The sequence below is a fragment of the Galleria mellonella genome, unplaced genomic scaffold, assembly GCF_026898425.1.
Source record: "Galleria mellonella isolate WM207_F2 unplaced genomic scaffold, CSIRO_AGI_GalMel_v1 utg424, whole genome shotgun sequence".
NCBI classification, from domain to species: Eukaryota; Metazoa; Arthropoda; class Insecta; order Lepidoptera; family Pyralidae; genus Galleria; species Galleria mellonella.
The window spans coordinates 2,088,545-2,107,039 of NW_026442097.1; the positions used below are offsets into that span (position 1 = coordinate 2,088,545).

The 18,495-nt window shown below is 36.7% G+C and overlaps 3 protein-coding genes across 3 annotated transcripts; all 3 read left to right on the forward strand.

Annotated features, from left to right (window-relative positions):
- Window positions 1–2,755: 2,755 nt before the first annotated feature.
- On the forward strand, window positions 2,756–7,715 carry LOC113515997 (protein FAM136A). The gene is made up of 4 exons (XM_026900328.3): window positions 2,756–2,959; window positions 4,204–4,323; window positions 5,197–5,295; window positions 6,595–7,715. Exons 1-4 carry the CDS (start codon window positions 2,873–2,875, stop codon window positions 6,730–6,732), a joined length of 444 nt encoding a protein of 147 aa, XP_026756129.1. The 5' UTR covers window positions 2,756–2,872; the 3' UTR covers window positions 6,733–7,715.
- A 2,565-nt stretch (window positions 7,716–10,280) lies between these two features.
- LOC116413758 (uncharacterized) lies at window positions 10,281–12,626 on the forward strand. Its single transcript, XM_031914491.2, has 2 exons — window positions 10,281–10,365; window positions 10,936–12,626. The coding sequence occupies exons 1-2, from the start codon at window positions 10,324–10,326 to the stop codon at window positions 11,476–11,478; spliced, it is 585 nt and encodes a 194-aa protein (XP_031770351.2). The 5' UTR covers window positions 10,281–10,323; the 3' UTR covers window positions 11,479–12,626.
- A 2,887-nt stretch (window positions 12,627–15,513) lies between these two features.
- Window positions 15,514–17,674, forward strand: LOC116413757 (BCL-6 corepressor-like protein 1). Its single transcript, XM_031914488.2, has 2 exons — window positions 15,514–15,559; window positions 17,040–17,674. Exon 2 carries the CDS (start codon window positions 17,046–17,048, stop codon window positions 17,622–17,624), a length of 579 nt encoding a protein of 192 aa, XP_031770348.2. The 5' UTR covers window positions 15,514–15,559; window positions 17,040–17,045; the 3' UTR covers window positions 17,625–17,674.
- Window positions 17,675–18,495: the final 821 nt, after the last annotated feature.

Sequence of the window (18,495 nt, forward strand, 5' to 3'; positions counted from 1 at the left end):
AAATCTTATCTATCTGATAGAATACAGAAAGTGAAGATTAGCAACGCTACGTCTGACGGGTCACTTGTGCAAATGGGTGTACCTCAAGGATCTATTCTCGGTCCATTTTTATTTCTAGTTTACATTAATGATCTCCCATATGCCATGCAGGATAGATGCGGCATAGTATTATTTGCAGACGATACTTCATTGATTTTTAAAGTTAATAGAATGACTAATAATTATGACGATGTAAATAGTGCTTTGCGGCGTCTCCTGCACTGGTTTACAACTAACAATCTTATGTTAAACGCTAAAAAAACAAAATGTGTTAATTTCTCTCTGTCTAAAAGTTTTAATACTAATTGCAATATTAAATTAAATGACGAATCTCTCGAATTTATAGAATCTACTGTCTTTCTAGGAATCACACTAGATAATAAAACACAATGGGGTGCACAAATTCAAAGCCTTGCAGCGAAACTAAATTCAGCAGCTTTTGCCGTGCGTAAAGTTAGACAGTACACTGATACTGATACTGCTAGATTAGTCTATTTTAGTTATTTTCATAGTTTACTCTCTTATGGAATATTACTATGGGGAAAAGCGGCAGATATTAAGAATATATTCATATTACAAAAACGTGCCGTTCGAGCGATCTACTGTATGAAGAGTCGTGACTCATTAAGAGAGAAATTCAAAGAGGCAAATATTCTCACCGTTGCTTCTCAATTTATATATTCAAATATCCTATATGTTCATAAAAATCTTGACTTATTTCCAAAAAACAGCAATATTCATAATATTAATACTAGATTTAAAGACAAACTTGCTGTCCCCAAGTATCGTTTAGAAAAAGTTAATAGGTCTTTTATGGGAATAGGTATAAAAATTTACAATAAGATATCAAAGGATATGTTGGAATTACCCTTAAATAAATTCAAAACATCTGTTAAATCATATTTACTGAGCAAAGCCTATTACTCACTAAACGATTACTTGAATGACGTGTGTGCATGGCAATAGTTGTTCATGCACTGAATTTTCATTTAATGTTAGACATAGACACCTATATAAATATACATTGTAAATAAACTGGCTTTTAAAAAAAAAAGTAATTCAATTGAGTTTCTTGCCAGTTCTTCTCAGTTGGATCTATATACCGAACTGGACGGTAGGGAAAAAAATAAAATTATAATGTAAAAATTTGACGTTCATAAGCGGCTAAAATGTCCTACATGAATAAATGATTTTTGAATTTGAATTTGAATTTGAATGCTTTACAGCTCGAAGTCGGTGATCCACCTTTGGTTTTAAGAAGGCAATATCTATCTGATCGCTTCTTTTTTCGTTGTTTACAATTATCTGATCATCCGCTTATTCAAAAGTTATCTCAACTACATATCTTTATTTCGTCTTCATCTTATTGGAAACATAAAAAACCTCCATGTTTAATACAAAGTTATGAAAAATATAAATCCATAGAATCTCCCACTTTTACATCGTCCTGTTTTTCCATTTATAAATGCTCATATCAATCTTTAGTTTTATCTCCTAATATTAAATATGATTTTGGGTTATCAAAAAATGATTCAGAATTGAATGCCAAATTTATGTTTATAACTGACATTGAATGGAATGAATGGCACTACATCTTTACTGATGCATCAAAACCAGACAATAGCGGTTGTGTAGGTGTGGGTGTGTTTCATTCACAATTTAATATCGTTCAAAAAATTAAACTTCCACCGGAATCTTCAGTTTTTACCGGGGAATGCTATGGTATTTTAAAAGCTGTAGAATATATACTTTTAATGAAATTACATAAGGCAATAGTTTTCACTGACTCTATGAGCTCTTTGCAAGCTCTAGCCAAATATCCGTTTAAATCAAAACCAGTTTATCCCATTATTTGTGACATAAGACAAAGTCTTTATCTTTGCATGTTGAGAGGGTATTCCGTTTCTTTTGCCTGGTTACCAGGACACAGTGGTATTAGCGGCAATGACAAAGCTGACCTTATTGCAAGAGAGGCTGTAACTTGTGGTGATATGTATCCGTATCATAATTACTGTAGTGACCTAGCTTGTCTCCCAAAAATATATTTAAGGTATGCCTGGAAGGAATATTGGGAAAAAACAAGTACAATAAAAGGAAGATTTTATCGCCTTATACAACCCGATATTCCTTTCAAACCATGGTTTTGTAAATTAAAGCTTGGAAAGACCGCAACAACTATTATAACTCGTATGCGTCTAGGTCATGTATGCACACCTTCTCATTTATACAAGCTTGGTATTGTACAAAGTTCGTCGTGTAATTGCGGTGCTGAAGTGGCGGACTTGAATCATATATTCTTCTCATGTTCTAAATTTGACCACACCTCCCTTTTTAATCATCTCCGATCCATCCGTGTTCCATTCCCAACTTCTATTCTTATTCTACTTTCTTCCAATGATCCTATTATCTATAAAATACTATCTTCATATATATATGATAACAATATTAAGATTTAGTTATATTACATGAATACATTTATAGTTGCATCAATTGCTTTTCCTATATATTTATAAGTATATTCTCATATGTACAAGTATATCCTTCATATCCTATAAATATCCTAGACCTAATCCTTATCCTTTCTAAATTCGTTTGTGTTAGGTATTTTTATTACTATTATCGTTTCCCCGTTTTGTTCTTGGCAAAATACCCTAATATCGGGGTGAACGCCAAAAAAAAAAAAAAAAAAAAAAAAAAAATGTCAATGTCACATTAATCAAATTTTTTTGTCAAAATTGCCGATTGTCTAAAATACTGGTGGCACGGTATTTTGTGAATCGTTTTCTCATTCTTGTTTATGTTTTTATTAATATTCTAAATTACACCCACCAAAATGGTTGAAGCACAAAAATATAGGATAGAACAGGAGATGACCAATCTGGTCAATGAGTTAGACAGAAGTTATCTCAGGAAAATGCAAGTAAGTGAGGTTATGTTGATCACACTTTAATTGTGTTATGCAATAATTGGAAATATATCACGAATAAAAAAAACAATAATAAAAAAAAATTGTCTCTGTAATGTACGCGCAATTTGTTTAATATTTATATGTATTTGTTATAAATATTTTTTTGATTATTATTTGATCAGTGACTAACTTAGTGGCGGTTGTAATAATTACTTGGTGATTTTGTCCTAATTACCCTTAACATTAAAACAATCTATTTTTTAATAAATAAAAATTGTATAGAAACCTCGCCTGCGCTGTCAGTATACCCTGGCGGGGCACTAGAGACAGATAGGCAAGCTATAACTCAGTTATGGCATAAACCACCACAAACTTATCACATTGTGAAGAGAAGGGATTGTTAGTAATGGGGATTAGCAACCCCATTGCTAGCAATAAACCTTATCAAATCAACCTCCTCGTGGTTCCCCCTGGAAACTATTATCATTGATTTATTTATGAATTTGTCACAATGGGCTAACTGACCTGCTTCATCCTCACCTATCATCTTTCACTGGTGTCCCACCTGTGTATACCGATAGCGCAGGCGGGGTTACCATTCCATTATCATCCAATAAAAAAAAAATACTAATCACATTAGTTTTCAGACCTGATTTACTTGTGACCTGTATGTTTTTGGCAGTATTTAATGGATAATAATGGAATGATAACCTTGCCTGCACTAACAGTATATACTGGCAGGACATCAGTGAGGGATGATAGGTGAGAATGATAAGGTAGGACAGTTAGCCAATTGTGATGAATACACCTGAAATTTAACATAATGGTTTCCAGAGGGCCACATGGAGGTTGATCTGATGGGGTATATTGCTAGCGTTGGGACTGGTACACATTACTAACAATCCCTCACTTCCCCCTGTTGTTGGTAGTGGAGCCACTAGTTCCTGTAACAAACTGTTTCCCAAAAGACAATGAAGTGAAACCAATATTTCATTCTGGGTGGAAAGGGATTGTTAGTAATGGAGACTGAGAATCTCATTGCTAGCAATATACCCAACCAGGTTAACCTTGCGGTTTCTCCTGGAAACTATCATAGTTAATTCCTGATGAATTCATCATGATGGGCTAACTGTCCTGTTTTCATTCTCATCTATCACCCTTCACTGGTGCTCCGTCAGAGTATCCCGTTAGTGCAGGTGGGGTTACCTTTTTTTATATTTTCACCCATTAAAAAAGAATTTCATTCTATTTTTTAGGGTGATATGCATCGCTGTGCAGCCAAATGCTGCGATGACCAGCAGTCTTCACTAGAGAGAGTGCATAGTTGCATAGAAAATTGCACTACACCTTTGAACCATGCCAATAACTATGTTCAGGTAATTTATTAAAATAATATTTTTTTATACAACTTAGAGTGGCAAACAAGCTGACGGCCCACCTGATGGAAAGAGGTAACCGTCGTCTATAGACATGAGCAGTACTATGGACATAACAGAGTATACTGTTTTGCCTATGATACCCCCCATGCGTTGCCATTCCTGAGGACTCAGGTGTTATTCCTCTGTACCCAGTAAATTTACACCATATCCCACCCTTCAAACTGAAACACAGCCGTGCAAACACAAGTGCTTTATGGTTAAAACACGAATGAGACAGAGGTACCCAAGCAATCGACTTTTGTACAAAGTCTCCCTCTGGTACATATACATACATTAGGCTCTAGATAGTCATGTACAGTGTGGTTTTATAATGTAATTTAGAAATATTGATTCAGTAATTTGATTTTTAAATTGAAACAACTGGATTTGTCATAATTGAAATATGGTTTGTTGGACACAATTTAATTTTTTTTTGGATTAAAAGTCTAAAAAAAATGTTTATTATCTGCTATATATTATAATAGTATACAGCAATAGAGCACCAGTATTGTTAGTAATGGGGACTAGTGTTCCCATTATAAATAATCCCTTCCCCTCTATAATAATAATAATATTTATTTAATTAGACTGCATAAGGCCCATTTTGTTAGTTATAAATTAACCTATGTTAGTAAATGAGCGGTCATAACGCTCTTACATTGATAACCTGTCCCACCCAATATTTTAGGATAGGACAGTGCATTTTATCAGCAATTGTCTTCAGGGCACTGTTTGAGCTAACACGCACCCTACCCAACAGCGAAACAATTTGTTTGCGACCGTATTGTGTAAAAAAAAAAAAAAAAAACTATAACTTTATATTTTTTACAGGGAGAAATCAACAATCTTCAAAACAGACTGCAAAGGTGCGTCATGGATTGTAATGATGCAGCAAGAGACAGGCTAGGGCCGGACCCGAGCCAAGAGACTGTGAGTATTTATAGCTATAAAAATATCGCAAATACGGTTTTATACGGTTTTTTTTTTATTATAAAATAATAAAAAATTATAAATATCTACAAACTTTGGAAATAATATCTTAAAGTTTAAAAAATTCGTCAAATATTTACGAACACATACAGAGTTAGATTTTTTTTTATACAGCTCAGAATGGCAAACAAGCTGATGGCCCACCTGATGGAAAGTGGTAACCATTGCCTATAGACATGAGCAGTACCATGCACATAACAGAGTATACTGTTTCGCCCATGATACCTTTCATTTATTGCCATTCCTGAGGACTCAGGTGTTACTCCTTTGTACCCAGTAAATTCACGTCATATCCCACCCTTCAAACCGAAACACAGCCATGCAAACACAACTGCTTCACGGTTGAAACACGAATGGGACAGAGGTCCCAAGCAATCGACTTTTGTACAAAGTCTCCCTCTGGTGATAGAGTTTTGGGAGGAATATTAGGCGTTTTGGGATCAGACCAGCTTTCCGATACACTGGCTTACTGTGTAAAAATGGATCACCCGATCAATTTAGATACATTAATATCAGCGTTAACTCTCCAATGTTGAACATAAGCCATCCTCATTAAGGATAGTTTTGCCAGTAGTTGCCAAGCGTTGCAACAGCTGGCTTGGGTTGGGGAAAGGGATTTTTAGTAATGGAGACTAAGAATCCCATTGCTAGCAATATACCTAACCAGGTCGACCTCCTCGCGGTTCTCCCTGGAAACTATCATGGTTAATTCCTGATGAATTCATCATGATGGGCTAACTGGCCTGTTTTCATTCTCACTTATCACCCTTCACTGGTGCTCCGCCAGCGTATCCTGTTAGTAAAAAAATGGTTTTAATTGATAGTGTATTTTAAATACTATAATATTCGTAAACAATGTGAAAATTTGAAATTAACTGGTTGTTTTTATTCATGAATCTTTGACGTTGACCAGAGGGAGACTTTGTACAAAAGTCGTTTGCTTTCTTACCTCTGTTTCATTTGTGTTTCAACCGTAAAGCAGTTGTGTTTGCATGGCTGTGTTTCGGTTTGAAGGGTGGAATATGGTGTGAATTTACAGGTTACAGAGGAATGGTAACGCATGGGGGGTATCATGGGCGTAACAGTATACTCTGTTATGTCCATGGTACTGCTCATGTCTATAGGCGACGGTTACTACTTTCCATCAGGTGGGCCGTCAGATTGTTTGCCATTCTAAGTTGTATAAAAAAAATAGTGACATAATATTCTGTAAGTAACGAAACCTTTGGTTTATTTCAGATTGATAAATGTACGATAGACTTCGAGAAATGCGCAGTGAAGTGTGTGGACAAGCATATAGGACTGATCCCCACCATGATGAAGACAATGAAGAAGGTCCTCGCCAGCGGGAAGCCACCACCACCGAGGAATGAATAATGTATTTTTTCACATGTGCAATTTTACGGATGTTCCTGTGTAATGTACCTCGAATTCTTCATAACATGAATGGTTGCAATACATGAGTGGTGCCTCTAGTGTTCGGTTGCGGTGGTCATGGATGTTCATAAGAGTCAGCAAACTTATTGGATAAATAACAATCAATGTCTCTCAAAAATAGTCTTGTTGTATCAGCCATTAATTGCCCACTGCTGAACATAGTTTCCCTCATAAAGGGTTTTGCCAGTTGCAGGCGGGTTGGCAACCACAATTTGGCTTTTAGTGATGTTTTAAGAAGAACGTTGCTGCCCATCCCTTCACCATAAGCTCCCTTAGTCACCTCTTACGACTCCCAGGAGAAAGGAAGGGGTGGCCTATGCGGGATCTACACGGATTAGAATAGGCCATACACAAAAACAGTGTTATTACACCAAAATTGTTATTAGCTAGATTGCTTATACCACGTTTCTTTAACGAACAACGCCACTAGCGATCATATGGCAATAAGTGGAAATATTTTATAATGGTAATTTTAGTTCCTGAATATCTCTGTAGAGGCAGCACCATCGTTTATTGCTGTTTGCTCGCTAATCGTTTTCAGTTAATACAAAACATGTTAAATTATTTTGTATTATAGGATTCTTCAAAAAGGGTATATTAAGGTATAAATAACTATTTATATTAAAAAAAAAAAAAACTATCTTAACATATTAGTGTATGCTGGGTTAGTACCAGACCCAACAAACAGATTTGCCCTCTGCTCATTTCTCCTATTGGCATAAAAACTAAGCTAAGTCTCAAATTGGACAATACACATTCGTGAAAGTTTCATTAAAGTCAGTCGAGCAGTTTCGGAGATTAGCCTGGAGGAAGCACCGTGACATGTTTTTATATATTAAAATATGTAATATAATATTAAAGGTCATTACCATATCTATGTTATTATTATGTAAATAGAGTAGAATAAAGAGTTGTTAATTATTTATTTGTTTTTTTATTTTTAAATAAAATACATATGTATTTCACCTACCTATTTTGCTTTTGTATTCGACAAGAATGAATGAAAACTATTGTTCCCTTCAAAGAACGATACAGATTATAAAGATTAAAAATATACATAAACAAAATAATTATATAAAAGCAAGGTAAAGAGGCAACAATGGGCGGCCTTGTCGCTAAATAGCGATCTCTTTCAGCCAACCTGAGAATAGAGAGGATTAAGAAGATAAAATTGTTTTTCTTATTGCTTTAATATAACATGAAAATTAAATATAATATTAAAATCTTATAAATATATTAAAATTGCAACTAGACAATGTCCGTACATAGGAGATATTTAAGGAAAAGGAACTAGCTGATCAGGCAAACGTTCTGGCCATCTACACAAGTGGCAAGCGAATGCGTCGACGGAATCGATATAGCTAGCGAGTCCGTGCGATAGAATGAGATAGCAACGCCGGATGTCTCTTTCTAACTCTTGGACTCGCTAGCGATGTCGATTCCATCGACGAATTCGCTTGCTATTTGTCTAGAGATCCTGTATATAAATAGAAACAGGTCGACCTCCTCGTGGTCCCACCTGGAAACCATCGTGATTGATTTATTGTTAATTTCGTTACGGTGGGCTAACGATGGGAGAAAGGGATTGTTAGTAATGGAGACTGAGAATCCCGTTTCTAACAATATACCCAATCAGGTCGACCTCCTCGCGGTTCTCCCTGGTAACTATCATGGTTAATTCCTGATGAATTCATCATGATGGGCTAACTGGCCTGTTTTCATTCTCACCTATCACCCTTTACTGGTGCTCCGCCAGCGTATCCTGTTACCGCAGACGGGGTTACCATACCATTTTCACCCATCAAAAAAAAAACTGACTTGCGTCATTCTCACCTATCATACCTTACTGGTGCCCTGCGAGTGTATACCGATAGTGCAGGCGGGGTAACCATTCCATTATCATCCATAAAAAAAATACTTTAAGACAACGGCTCAACAACTCAGGTACAAGTATATGTTGGAGCAGCGCATGAAAGGCTGTAGAATAGAGCCTTCCCAATGGGAGCTGCAAGTTACAATCGGCTAAAATGGATAGCTCTATGTAAATGCTATACAGTATTAAGTCCGCCTTTTGTACCAGACATTTTTTTATAATATGCTCAATTAAGAAAAAAAAATCAAAAATTATTCATTTTGAAATGTCACGTCTTTCCCAACTGAACACAAAGGGAGACGAAATAGAAGCTCGACTAGTATCAGCGATATATTACTATTACATCAGCGACAGTGTGCTTGTATGCCTGTTACATGCAAGAACCAGAGATTACCAGAGGGAGAGTTTGTACAAAAGTTGATTGCTTGGGTACCTCTGTCCCATTCGTGTTTCAACCGTGAAGCAGTTGTGTTTGCATAGCTGTGTTTCGGTTTGAAGGGTAGGATATGGCGTGAATTTACTGGGTACAGAGGAATAACACCTGAGTCCTCAGGAATGGCAACGCATGGGGAGTCTCATGGGCGAAACAGTATACTCTGTTGTGTCCATGGTATTGCTCATGTCTATAGGCGACGGTTACCACTTTTTTTATCAGGTGAGCCGTCAGCTTGTTTGTCAATCTAAGTTTCATAAAAATGTTATTTGTATATTTTATCACAGCTATGACTGGTTTTTAGAAAATTGAGAGGAAATACAATTTTTTTGTAAATAATTAAAGACACATAAAAACACCTACTTCAATTGTGAGTAATTTTTTATTTTAATTAAAGAACTAAACTTTTTTTTTATGCAACGGCCCACCTGATGGAAAGTGGTAACCGTCGCCTAAAACTGTTAAAATGATTTTGATATTTCTACAGGATTAATCTGTAAGTCGCCGTGTGGTCCCGGCATAGAACGGGCCACCCCTTCCTTTGCCGTGGGTGTCGTAAGAGGCAGCGTCCCTTTTAAAACATCACTAAAAGCCTAACTGCGGTTGCCATCCCGCCTGCCAAGGATGGCAACTACTGGCAAAACTCTTATGGGAAAGGCTTATGTTCAGCAGTGGACAGTTAACGGCTGAAATGACAAAAATCTGTAAGTATACTTTTAGATAATAAATATAACATAAGTATCCTGTTATGTCCATGTTACTGCTCATGTCTATAGGCGATAGTTACTGAGTTGTGACCATTTTGTGTTACTATGGCACACGCATGAAGGAAAGGAAAGAAAGGAAATTGTTAGTTTATATATTTTGTTTTTTTTTTTTGTTTTGTTGTTTTTTTATTTTCATTCTTTTATCTCTTTTACTGTGTATTATGTGTATGTTTTTTTTTATTGTAATTTGTGTACTGTAAGTAATGTAAACAAATTATCTATCTATCTATCTACTTTCCATCAGGTGGGCCGTCAGCTTGTTCGCCATTCAATGTTGCATAAAATAAATTGCATTCCATAGTGGATTTCTGGGTAATAATTCTAATCTTATATTGACAATACATTACTTAAGCCCTAGATATTTTTTAAGCAATATTTTTTTGTAATCTATCAGATAGTCACCTATATAAAGCTACTGAATTGACAATTAGGTCTATAGTTGATAAAAAATATACATAATGGAGTCACATTTTTATATATTCTTCTTCGCTTGTTTATATGTAAGTAAATCATTGTTATTTTTTTATACAACTTTGAATGGCAAACAAGCTGACGGCCCACCTGATGGAAAGTGGTAACCGTCGCCTATAGACATGAGCAGTACCATGGACATAACAGAGTATACTGTTTCGCCCATGATACTCCCCATGCGTTGCCATTCCTGAGGACTTAGGTGTTATTCCTCTGTACCGTGTAAATTCATACCATATCCCACCCTTCAAACCGAAACACAGCCACGCAAACACAACTGCTTTACGGTTAAAACACGAATAGGACAGAGGTGTCCAAGCAAACGAGTTTTATACAAAGTCTCCCTCTGGTGAGATATTGTAACTAAAATATATGTATATATATATTACTATAAACTATATATTACACATCCCTACTAGATAGTGTTTCGTGCTGATCCGTGAACTAGTTTATCTTTCTATCTTAAAAAAAAAAGTTTTTTTTATGTAACTTTAAATGGCAAACAAGCTGACGGCCCACCTGATGGAAAGTGGTAACCGTCGCCTATAGACATGAGCAGTACCATGGACATAACAGAGTTTTATTATTTTACTTTTTAGCTCCAAACAAACGCCGCCATCTTGACTACACCTCATACCATCAGACCCATACCCTTCCTAGATGGAGTTGCTGCACCTAGCTGCGGTTATATTCCAGATATACCTTTATTACCACTAGAACCTGCGTGCGGATGTAAGATACCTAACTGCGGATGTTCCCCGCCTATTGTCGAAGTACCCACCTACTTCTCATCAGCTGTCGAGGTACCTTCCTGCGGATGCGGCAACGGATATTTCCCGGCCGGAGTTGAGCTAGCTTCTTGCGGATGTGGTATACCTAGTTGCGGATTTAGCGTACCTAAATGTGGGTGCAGTTTACCTAACTGCGGCTGTGCTGCGGATCCTACGTTTTACTATGCCCCACCATCATGCGGTTGTGGGGTGTCGAATTGCGACTGTGGCGTGTACTTCTCTCCGCTAACACCAGCGCCACCTTGCGGATGTGGGGTGTCAACTTGCGGGTGCACTTTGCCGCCGCTCCCTCCAGTTTTGGGTTGCGCCAAATATTTAAGACAGGTGGTGGTACAGCCGCCATTTTTGTAATATATATTTTGTAATATTTTAACTCATTGTCATTAATTATATTGTTTATTAATTATTTATATATCTATGTATCTATATAATACAATTCTATTTTTATTTATTAATTTAGACATACAGGGACACCTGGGTTCGTTGCACGCGTCCGTGTAGCCTAACTTCAGGCTGTAGCTGAAAATCAGCGCTTTGCTTTTAAGCAAAACTATCACTGAGCTGTAGCCTATTTGGGGCACTGCGACTCACATGGCGGAAACATATTTTCATATTTTATTTTTTGTTTTATATTAAAAAGGTGTAATTAATTTGATTGTATGAACTCATTTGCCAATTAACGTGTGTCATAAATGGCTCAAAAAAAGTGTTTATCTATCTATCTATCTAACTCAATATTGTTAAAATAATTTTATATATTTATATAATATAAAAAAATATTTATATACGTGTCAGTCATTTGAATATATAAGATACAGGGTGTTTTAATGTAATAAGTACCGGTTTAATTTACGTAAGTAATTAATTAATTCGTCACAGCCGCTTATGATTAAGGGTCACGATTTGGTCCCGAAACTAGTCGAGCTTTTTCCATCTTTTCAAAGTTAAACTGGTAGTTATTACATTTCAATTAATGTGTGCTCACGAAACATTTAACAATACAAGGTATTACATATAAACAGGACAAGTACATATTTAGCTATACATTTTTTTTCTTTTTCTAGTCTGCTAATTGGCAATCTGTTCCTTATAGAACAATAATCCAATCTGCTGTTTGGATGTCAGGTTCAAATCTTGTTAATATATATTATGAGGCCAATCCATTAACCAGCTCTCAGTCTTTGACTGTAAATATTTCTACCAGTCCTTGGATACTGTGTCTTTTTTATCGAGAGAAACTAATGCTTCCCGATCCTTGTAATTGAGCGGCCATTACATATATATATACATAAGTATGTAAATTTTTAGTCCTTAATACTAAGTTTATTTACATTATTTTATTATGTTATTTCAGTATGTCAGTGTTAATTTAATAATTTATTCGCTCCATTATATTTATTTTTATTCATCATACATTTCATATATATGTATTGTATATTACCTTAAATTGGTTACATTTATATTAGGTATGTTAATTATTGAATAAATTGTTATATATAAAGGAAAAATAAAGTTTTTTTTTTTTAATAAATCGCTTATATTGATAAAGAACTTGATCTAATGGAAAATGTACAAAAAATACACTGACTATTTCGTGAGTTCGTCATGATCATCACATTAGCCGTTAACTATCCACTGCTGAACATAGGCCTCACCCATAAGGGGAGTTTTGCCAGTAGTTGTCACGCTTGGCAGGCGAATTGGCAACCGCAGTTAGACTTTGGTGATGTTTTAAGAGGGACGCTGCTGCCCATCCCTTGCCTTCTCCAATAGTTACAACATACTTTTTTTTTATGCAACTTAGAATGGCGAACAAGCTGACGGCCCACCTGATGGAAAGTGGTAACCGTCGCCTATAGACATGAGCAGTACCATGGACATAACAGGGTATACTGTTTCGTCCATGATACCCCCCATGCGTTACCATTCCTGAAAACTCAGGTAACTTTCTATACGTGAAAAAGTTTTTTCAATCGGTTGAGTATATTCTGAGATTATCCATTACAAACAGAAAGTAAAATCTTTCCTCTTTATAATATTAGTTTAGACTAGACACACAGGTCACCACGTGGAGGTCGACCTGACAAAGCAGGGGGGGAGAGGGATTGTTAGAATTGCGGATTATCCGGTCTCTCCTGGAAATTATGGTGCCGAATTCCAAAAATAAAACCTGATAAAGTATATTGCTAACAATGGGGCTGTTAGATCCCATTACTAACAATCCCTGTCCTCTTTTTCGCTGGTGTCAGCTTCATTATCTTCATCATACCAAATCGGGCAAAACCTCCCCCATAGGCCTCCTACTATGGGGGGGTTTTGCCCACCTGATAAGCATGGCAACCACGCTTGGCAATTAGGCTTTGGTGGTGTTTTAAGAGGGACGCTACTGCCTATCTTTCGATCATTAAGTTCCCTTAATCTCCTCTTACGACATTAATATCTGTCTAATAAGTGTTAAATTAGTAAGAGATTGGGGTATTAGATCAAGAGCTGACAAATGTACTAATGGCATGAAGCTCATGTGCCTACAATACGAAGGATTTTGTTTGCTGACTGAAGAAAGCTTTTATAAGAAGAGGTAAGGATTTCAGATCATCCCGATTGGGAATTGTTACCTCGCCTGCTTTACTAGAATATGCTGGCAGGGTACCAGTGAGAAATGTGTGTGAGGATGTGGTCAGGTCAGGTAAGGATTCACCACGAATTAAACACCATGGTTTTCAGGAGGGATGAGCGGGTGCATGTAGAAAGGCCTTACGAGCTATATTGCTGCCATCGGAGCCGTTTAACTAAAACTTTTCTTTTTAATGCTGACGGCACGTTGGATGAAATGTGGCAACTTTCGCCTATAGACATGAATAGTGTAATAGACATCACACTGCAATGCCTTTTGTATTCTTCTTGCGTTGCCATTTCTGAGGACTACGATGTTATGCGTTCGTACCGTACCAGAGGGAGACTTTGTACAAAAGTCGTTTGCTTGGGCGTCTGAGTCCTCAGGAATGGCAACGCATGGAAGGTATCAATGAAAAAATACTGCCAAATTTCAACTTTCAAATCGAAACATCCATGCAAATACAGATGCTTCATAACAGAAACACTGATGAGTTAGAGATATCCATGCAGACGACATTTATACAAAATTGCTTTCTGGTATTAAAGACATCCCTCTGATAGTTTCTTTTCTAAGCTGTAGTCTCGAAGAACCTAAACAAAGAGTTGTTTCTATATTTTAAACGTCCGAAGACGCAAGTTCCTTTAAAACTGCGTACACGATTATTCAGGTTGAGATAGCAAAGGATTCCTGTCGATAGCAGATTACGAGTGTATTACATAATTGAGAAGTCGAGAATGAACGCGGAAATGATACAAAATCTTAAACTTTAACTACCGATTTTACCATAAGCTCCCTTAGTCGGCTCTTAATACCCACGGGAAAGGAAGGTGTGGCCAATAAGCCTATTCCTAGTTCAGTAAGTCCCAGCCTAGAATACTAGGGTGGGACTTATACGGCTAAAAGGTTCTTAGAATTACTTTGTGTAATTGTAATGTCGCGAACACTCAGGTTGTAGATTGACCTTCCTGCCGAGGCTTTCCCTAGAGACTACAGCATGGGGTTCTTCAAAAAGTTTCTTAAGGATTGGTAAATCGCGCATGACATCTCTGGTATTATAGGCATCCATAGGCTACGGTAACTCCATTTACCAACGGGCTGTATGCTTGTTTGCCATCATAGTAGTATAAAACAATCTTTAGGGATATTATTACGGGCTGCTCGGAGCCCAGTGTTAACCATTTGACACCCAAACTTATAACATAGTATAATATGCTTTTTTGAGCAACAGAATTGTTACTAATAGGGCTTAGTACGTTTATCCTAGCACCTCCACGCTGTAGGAGGAGAGGAGATTGTCAGGTAGACTTGCACGCAGTCCTTTTGACAGTCATGTGGTTAATTCACAGAGAATTCACCATAATTTCTCTACTTTAATCCTCACCTATTGACGCTTCGTCAGCGTATATCAATAGCGCAGTTGGGGTTACCATTCCATTTTAATATATCGTTTAGAATCCCAGGAATAACATGAAACAGTATACTCTGTTATGTCCACGGTACTGCTCATGTCTATAGGCGACGGTTACCACTTTCCATCAGGTGGACCGTCAGCTTGTTCGCCGCTCTAAGTTGCATAAAACAAAAAGAGCATTCTTAATCAGTCGACCCAAGAAATTTCTAATCTTTTATCATTTCTTTAGCGAACTGCAGATACGCAGAACTTAAAATTATGCAATTTTCAGATAAAATGGTGAAATAACTGATGTTATCGATTAATTAGTTATATTATTTAGATATTGCGATATGTTCTTTTATAAAAAGAGCTATTTATCTGTGACCGTATCTAATACTTCGTAGAGTGTATATGTGTAATATGTGAGTATTTATTTATCAATTTATTTATTATTAATAATAGCAACACCGTTTATATAGAACTCCGTTGTTATACTATGAAAAATCATTACCAGAGGGAGACTTTGTACAAAAGTCGTTTGCTTGCGCACCTCTGTCCCATTCGTGTTTCTACCGTGAAGCAGTTGTGTTTGCATGGCTATGTTTCGGTTTGAAGGGTGGGATATGGCAGTAAACTTACAGGGTACAGAGGAATAACACCTGAGTCCTCAGGAATGGCAACTCATGGGGGGTATCATGGGAGAAACAGTATACTCTGTTATGTCCATGGCGCTGCTCATGTCTATAGGCGACGGTTACCACTTTCCATCAGGTGGACCGTCAGTTTGTTTGCTATTCTAAGTTGCATAAAAAAAATTAGTAATATTTCTTTTATTTAATTTATTTTCTTTTATTTATTTATTATTCAATAAACATAATGTATGTTTATTGTAACTCAAAAAACATACATATCATGAGTGTAGTTCTAATAGTACATAAGTTATTCTACAGTTTTCATTTTTTTATTTAATTCAACAATAGTTCAGTTCGCCTGAACTAATAAAAAATCTCGTTTTTAAACAATTATTTTATATATATCATCATCATCATCATGTCAGCCCCCAACTGTCCACTGCTGAACATAATCCTGCCCCTAAGAGAGTTTTGCAAGTAGTTGCCATGCTTGGCAGGCGGATTGGCAACTGCAGTTAGGCTTTGGATACGTTTTAAGAGGGACACTGCTGTCCATCCCTCGCTCTTCCCTAGTCGCCTCTTACGACACCTACGGGAAAGGAAGGGGTGGCCTATTCTATACCGGGTATATGCGGGAATATTTTATATTGAAACTTATTATTTAAAAAAAAAAACCATTACAAAAAAAAACGTAAGATTTTTTCAGTTTTTCTTTGTTCTACCCTAATGTGTTAAATACAGACTTACATATTGTTACAATTTCATTGATGACGTGTTAAGCTGTATGCTTAAACATGGCTGTGTTACATAAATATAACTTGGCTAAATTATATTAATATATTAATTATGTTGAGTCATAAATACTTGTAGTTGTAAATAAGTAACATTATTTAGCTATTAAGTAAATTTGGTTCTACAAAAAAAATCATCAAATTTAAACGTGGTAAAACCGGTTATATTGATTTTAAACCAAACCACTAAATCGATTTTGATAACATTCCTATGGGACTAATCTGAAAGTACCCTTTCAGTTTAAAAAAAAACAAATCTGTTTATAAATGACATAGATCTGTGGTAGCAAACATAAATATAATCGAATCGACGACCTCATCCTTTTTCAGAAGTCGGTTAATGAATAGATAGATAGATACTCTTTATTGTTTCCTCCAAAAGATTACAAAAGTAAACTTATTATAAATATAAATAATTACAAGAAATAATCACAATGAGAAAACAATGGATTTTATATTTAAACGTATTTTTCTTCCAGTTTAATATGGCAAAGAATAGAATGATATATTTACTATTAACAATTGCATCAATAACGCAATTGGGACTGACAGCTGTGAGAAAAGGGAAACCGAATCAGATAGCATCCCTACTCCGAAGTATATTGTCCCCGACAAGCAGCAGCAATGCGATGGATATATTACAAATGGCGGCAATTGGAACGCCAGAAGTGGTCATGCCAAAAGCAGCCCGCCAGTTGCCAGTTAGGTCGTTGACCGAAGCAAAGAGAGTACACGTCCCCCAACAAGTTATTGGCCAACCGATTATACAAGAAGTAGCCATGCCAATGCCAGTCGCGCCATGTTTGTCGCCAATGCAAGAAGTTTATTCCATGCCAGCTGTACCTTATCCGGTGCAAATGGTACAAAATAAGGTATACCCTTACGCATTCCCGTCGCCGTGTTCGTGCCCCTCCCCTGCGCCGCTGGTGAATCCTTTCTTGCCGGCAGCAAGTCCTGTGTCGGCGTTAGCGCCGCCAACGTCAAACATGTTACCACCAATTAATCCAACCCAAGTGCGAAGTCACTTCTTAAGAAAAATACCTATTCCACCTCCCTCCTTGTAGTTTATTATTATTTGTATAACAAATATTGTAATAAAGTAATATTTATATTTAATTACTTTTTTTTTATTTAAGAATTTTATAGAACTTTTTAGAAAAAAAACATTTATGTTTATTTTTATGCTTTATTCGAGCAGTAAATGCTATATATTATTCTCATTTTCGTATATAATATAGTATATATCTTATTTATGTATGTTTATATATGTAAATTTACAGGTAAGTAACGGGTGACCCCTTACTTTCCCGTGGGTGTCGTAAAGGCGAGTAAGGGAGAGCGTGGGATAGGCAGCAGCGCCCCTCTTAAAACATCTCCAAAACCTAACTGCGGTTGCCAAACCGCCTTCTAAGCGGGGCAATTACTGGCAAAATCCCCTCAAGGGGAAGGCTTATGTTCAGCAGTGTACAGATAAAGACCGATATGTGCATATGAATTATTACTAGTACCGCATTCGAGTATTCTGACACTTCCCTATGGTTAACTGGGAGGGAATGCTTTTAGCATTAAGTCTGCCTTGTACACATAAATTTATCATGGGGAGTGTTCCGAGGATTAGTTGCTGATGCTGATACCTGCTGCTGATTTTCACCACCGTACAACCCGCCATAAACTAAAGTTTCATCCCAACTATCTGGACGAGTGGCGGTCCTCCACCGTGTGTTTTTCAAGGCACTTTCTTCCATGCACAACCACTCTTTGGAACCAACTTGCCAGCAACAGTATTTCTGAACCGATACGACATCATAACGTTCAAGAAAAGAGCTTATTTCTTTCTAAAAGGCCAGCAGCACACTTGCAATGCCGTTGGTGTTGTGGGTGATTTTGGGCGGCGGTACTCACTAACCATCAGGTGAGCCGCATGCTTGTTTGCCC

What these genes read in the sequence shown, in the direction of transcription:
- LOC113515997 (XM_026900328.3), top strand. Translation starts at nt 2,873, where the DNA reads ATGGTTGAAGCACAAAAATATAGGATAGAACAGGAGATGACCAATCTG. An exon ending in ATGCCAATAACTATGTTCAG is followed by an intron (nt 4,324 to 5,196) that starts GTAATTTATTAA and finishes TATTTTTTACAG; the next exon opens with GGAGAAATCAACAATCTTCA. An exon ending in CGGACCCGAGCCAAGAGACT is followed by an intron (nt 5,296 to 6,594) that starts GTGAGTATTTAT and finishes GGTTTATTTCAG; the next exon opens with ATTGATAAATGTACGATAGA.
- LOC116413758 (XM_031914491.2), top strand. Translation starts at nt 10,324, where the DNA reads ATGGAGTCACATTTTTATATATTCTTCTTCGCTTGTTTATAT. An exon ending in TCTTCTTCGCTTGTTTATAT is followed by an intron (nt 10,366 to 10,935) that starts GTAAGTAAATCA and finishes TTTACTTTTTAG; the next exon opens with CTCCAAACAAACGCCGCCAT.
- LOC116413757 (XM_031914488.2), top strand. Translation starts at nt 17,046, where the DNA reads ATGGCAAAGAATAGAATGATATATTTACTATTAACAATTGCATCAATA.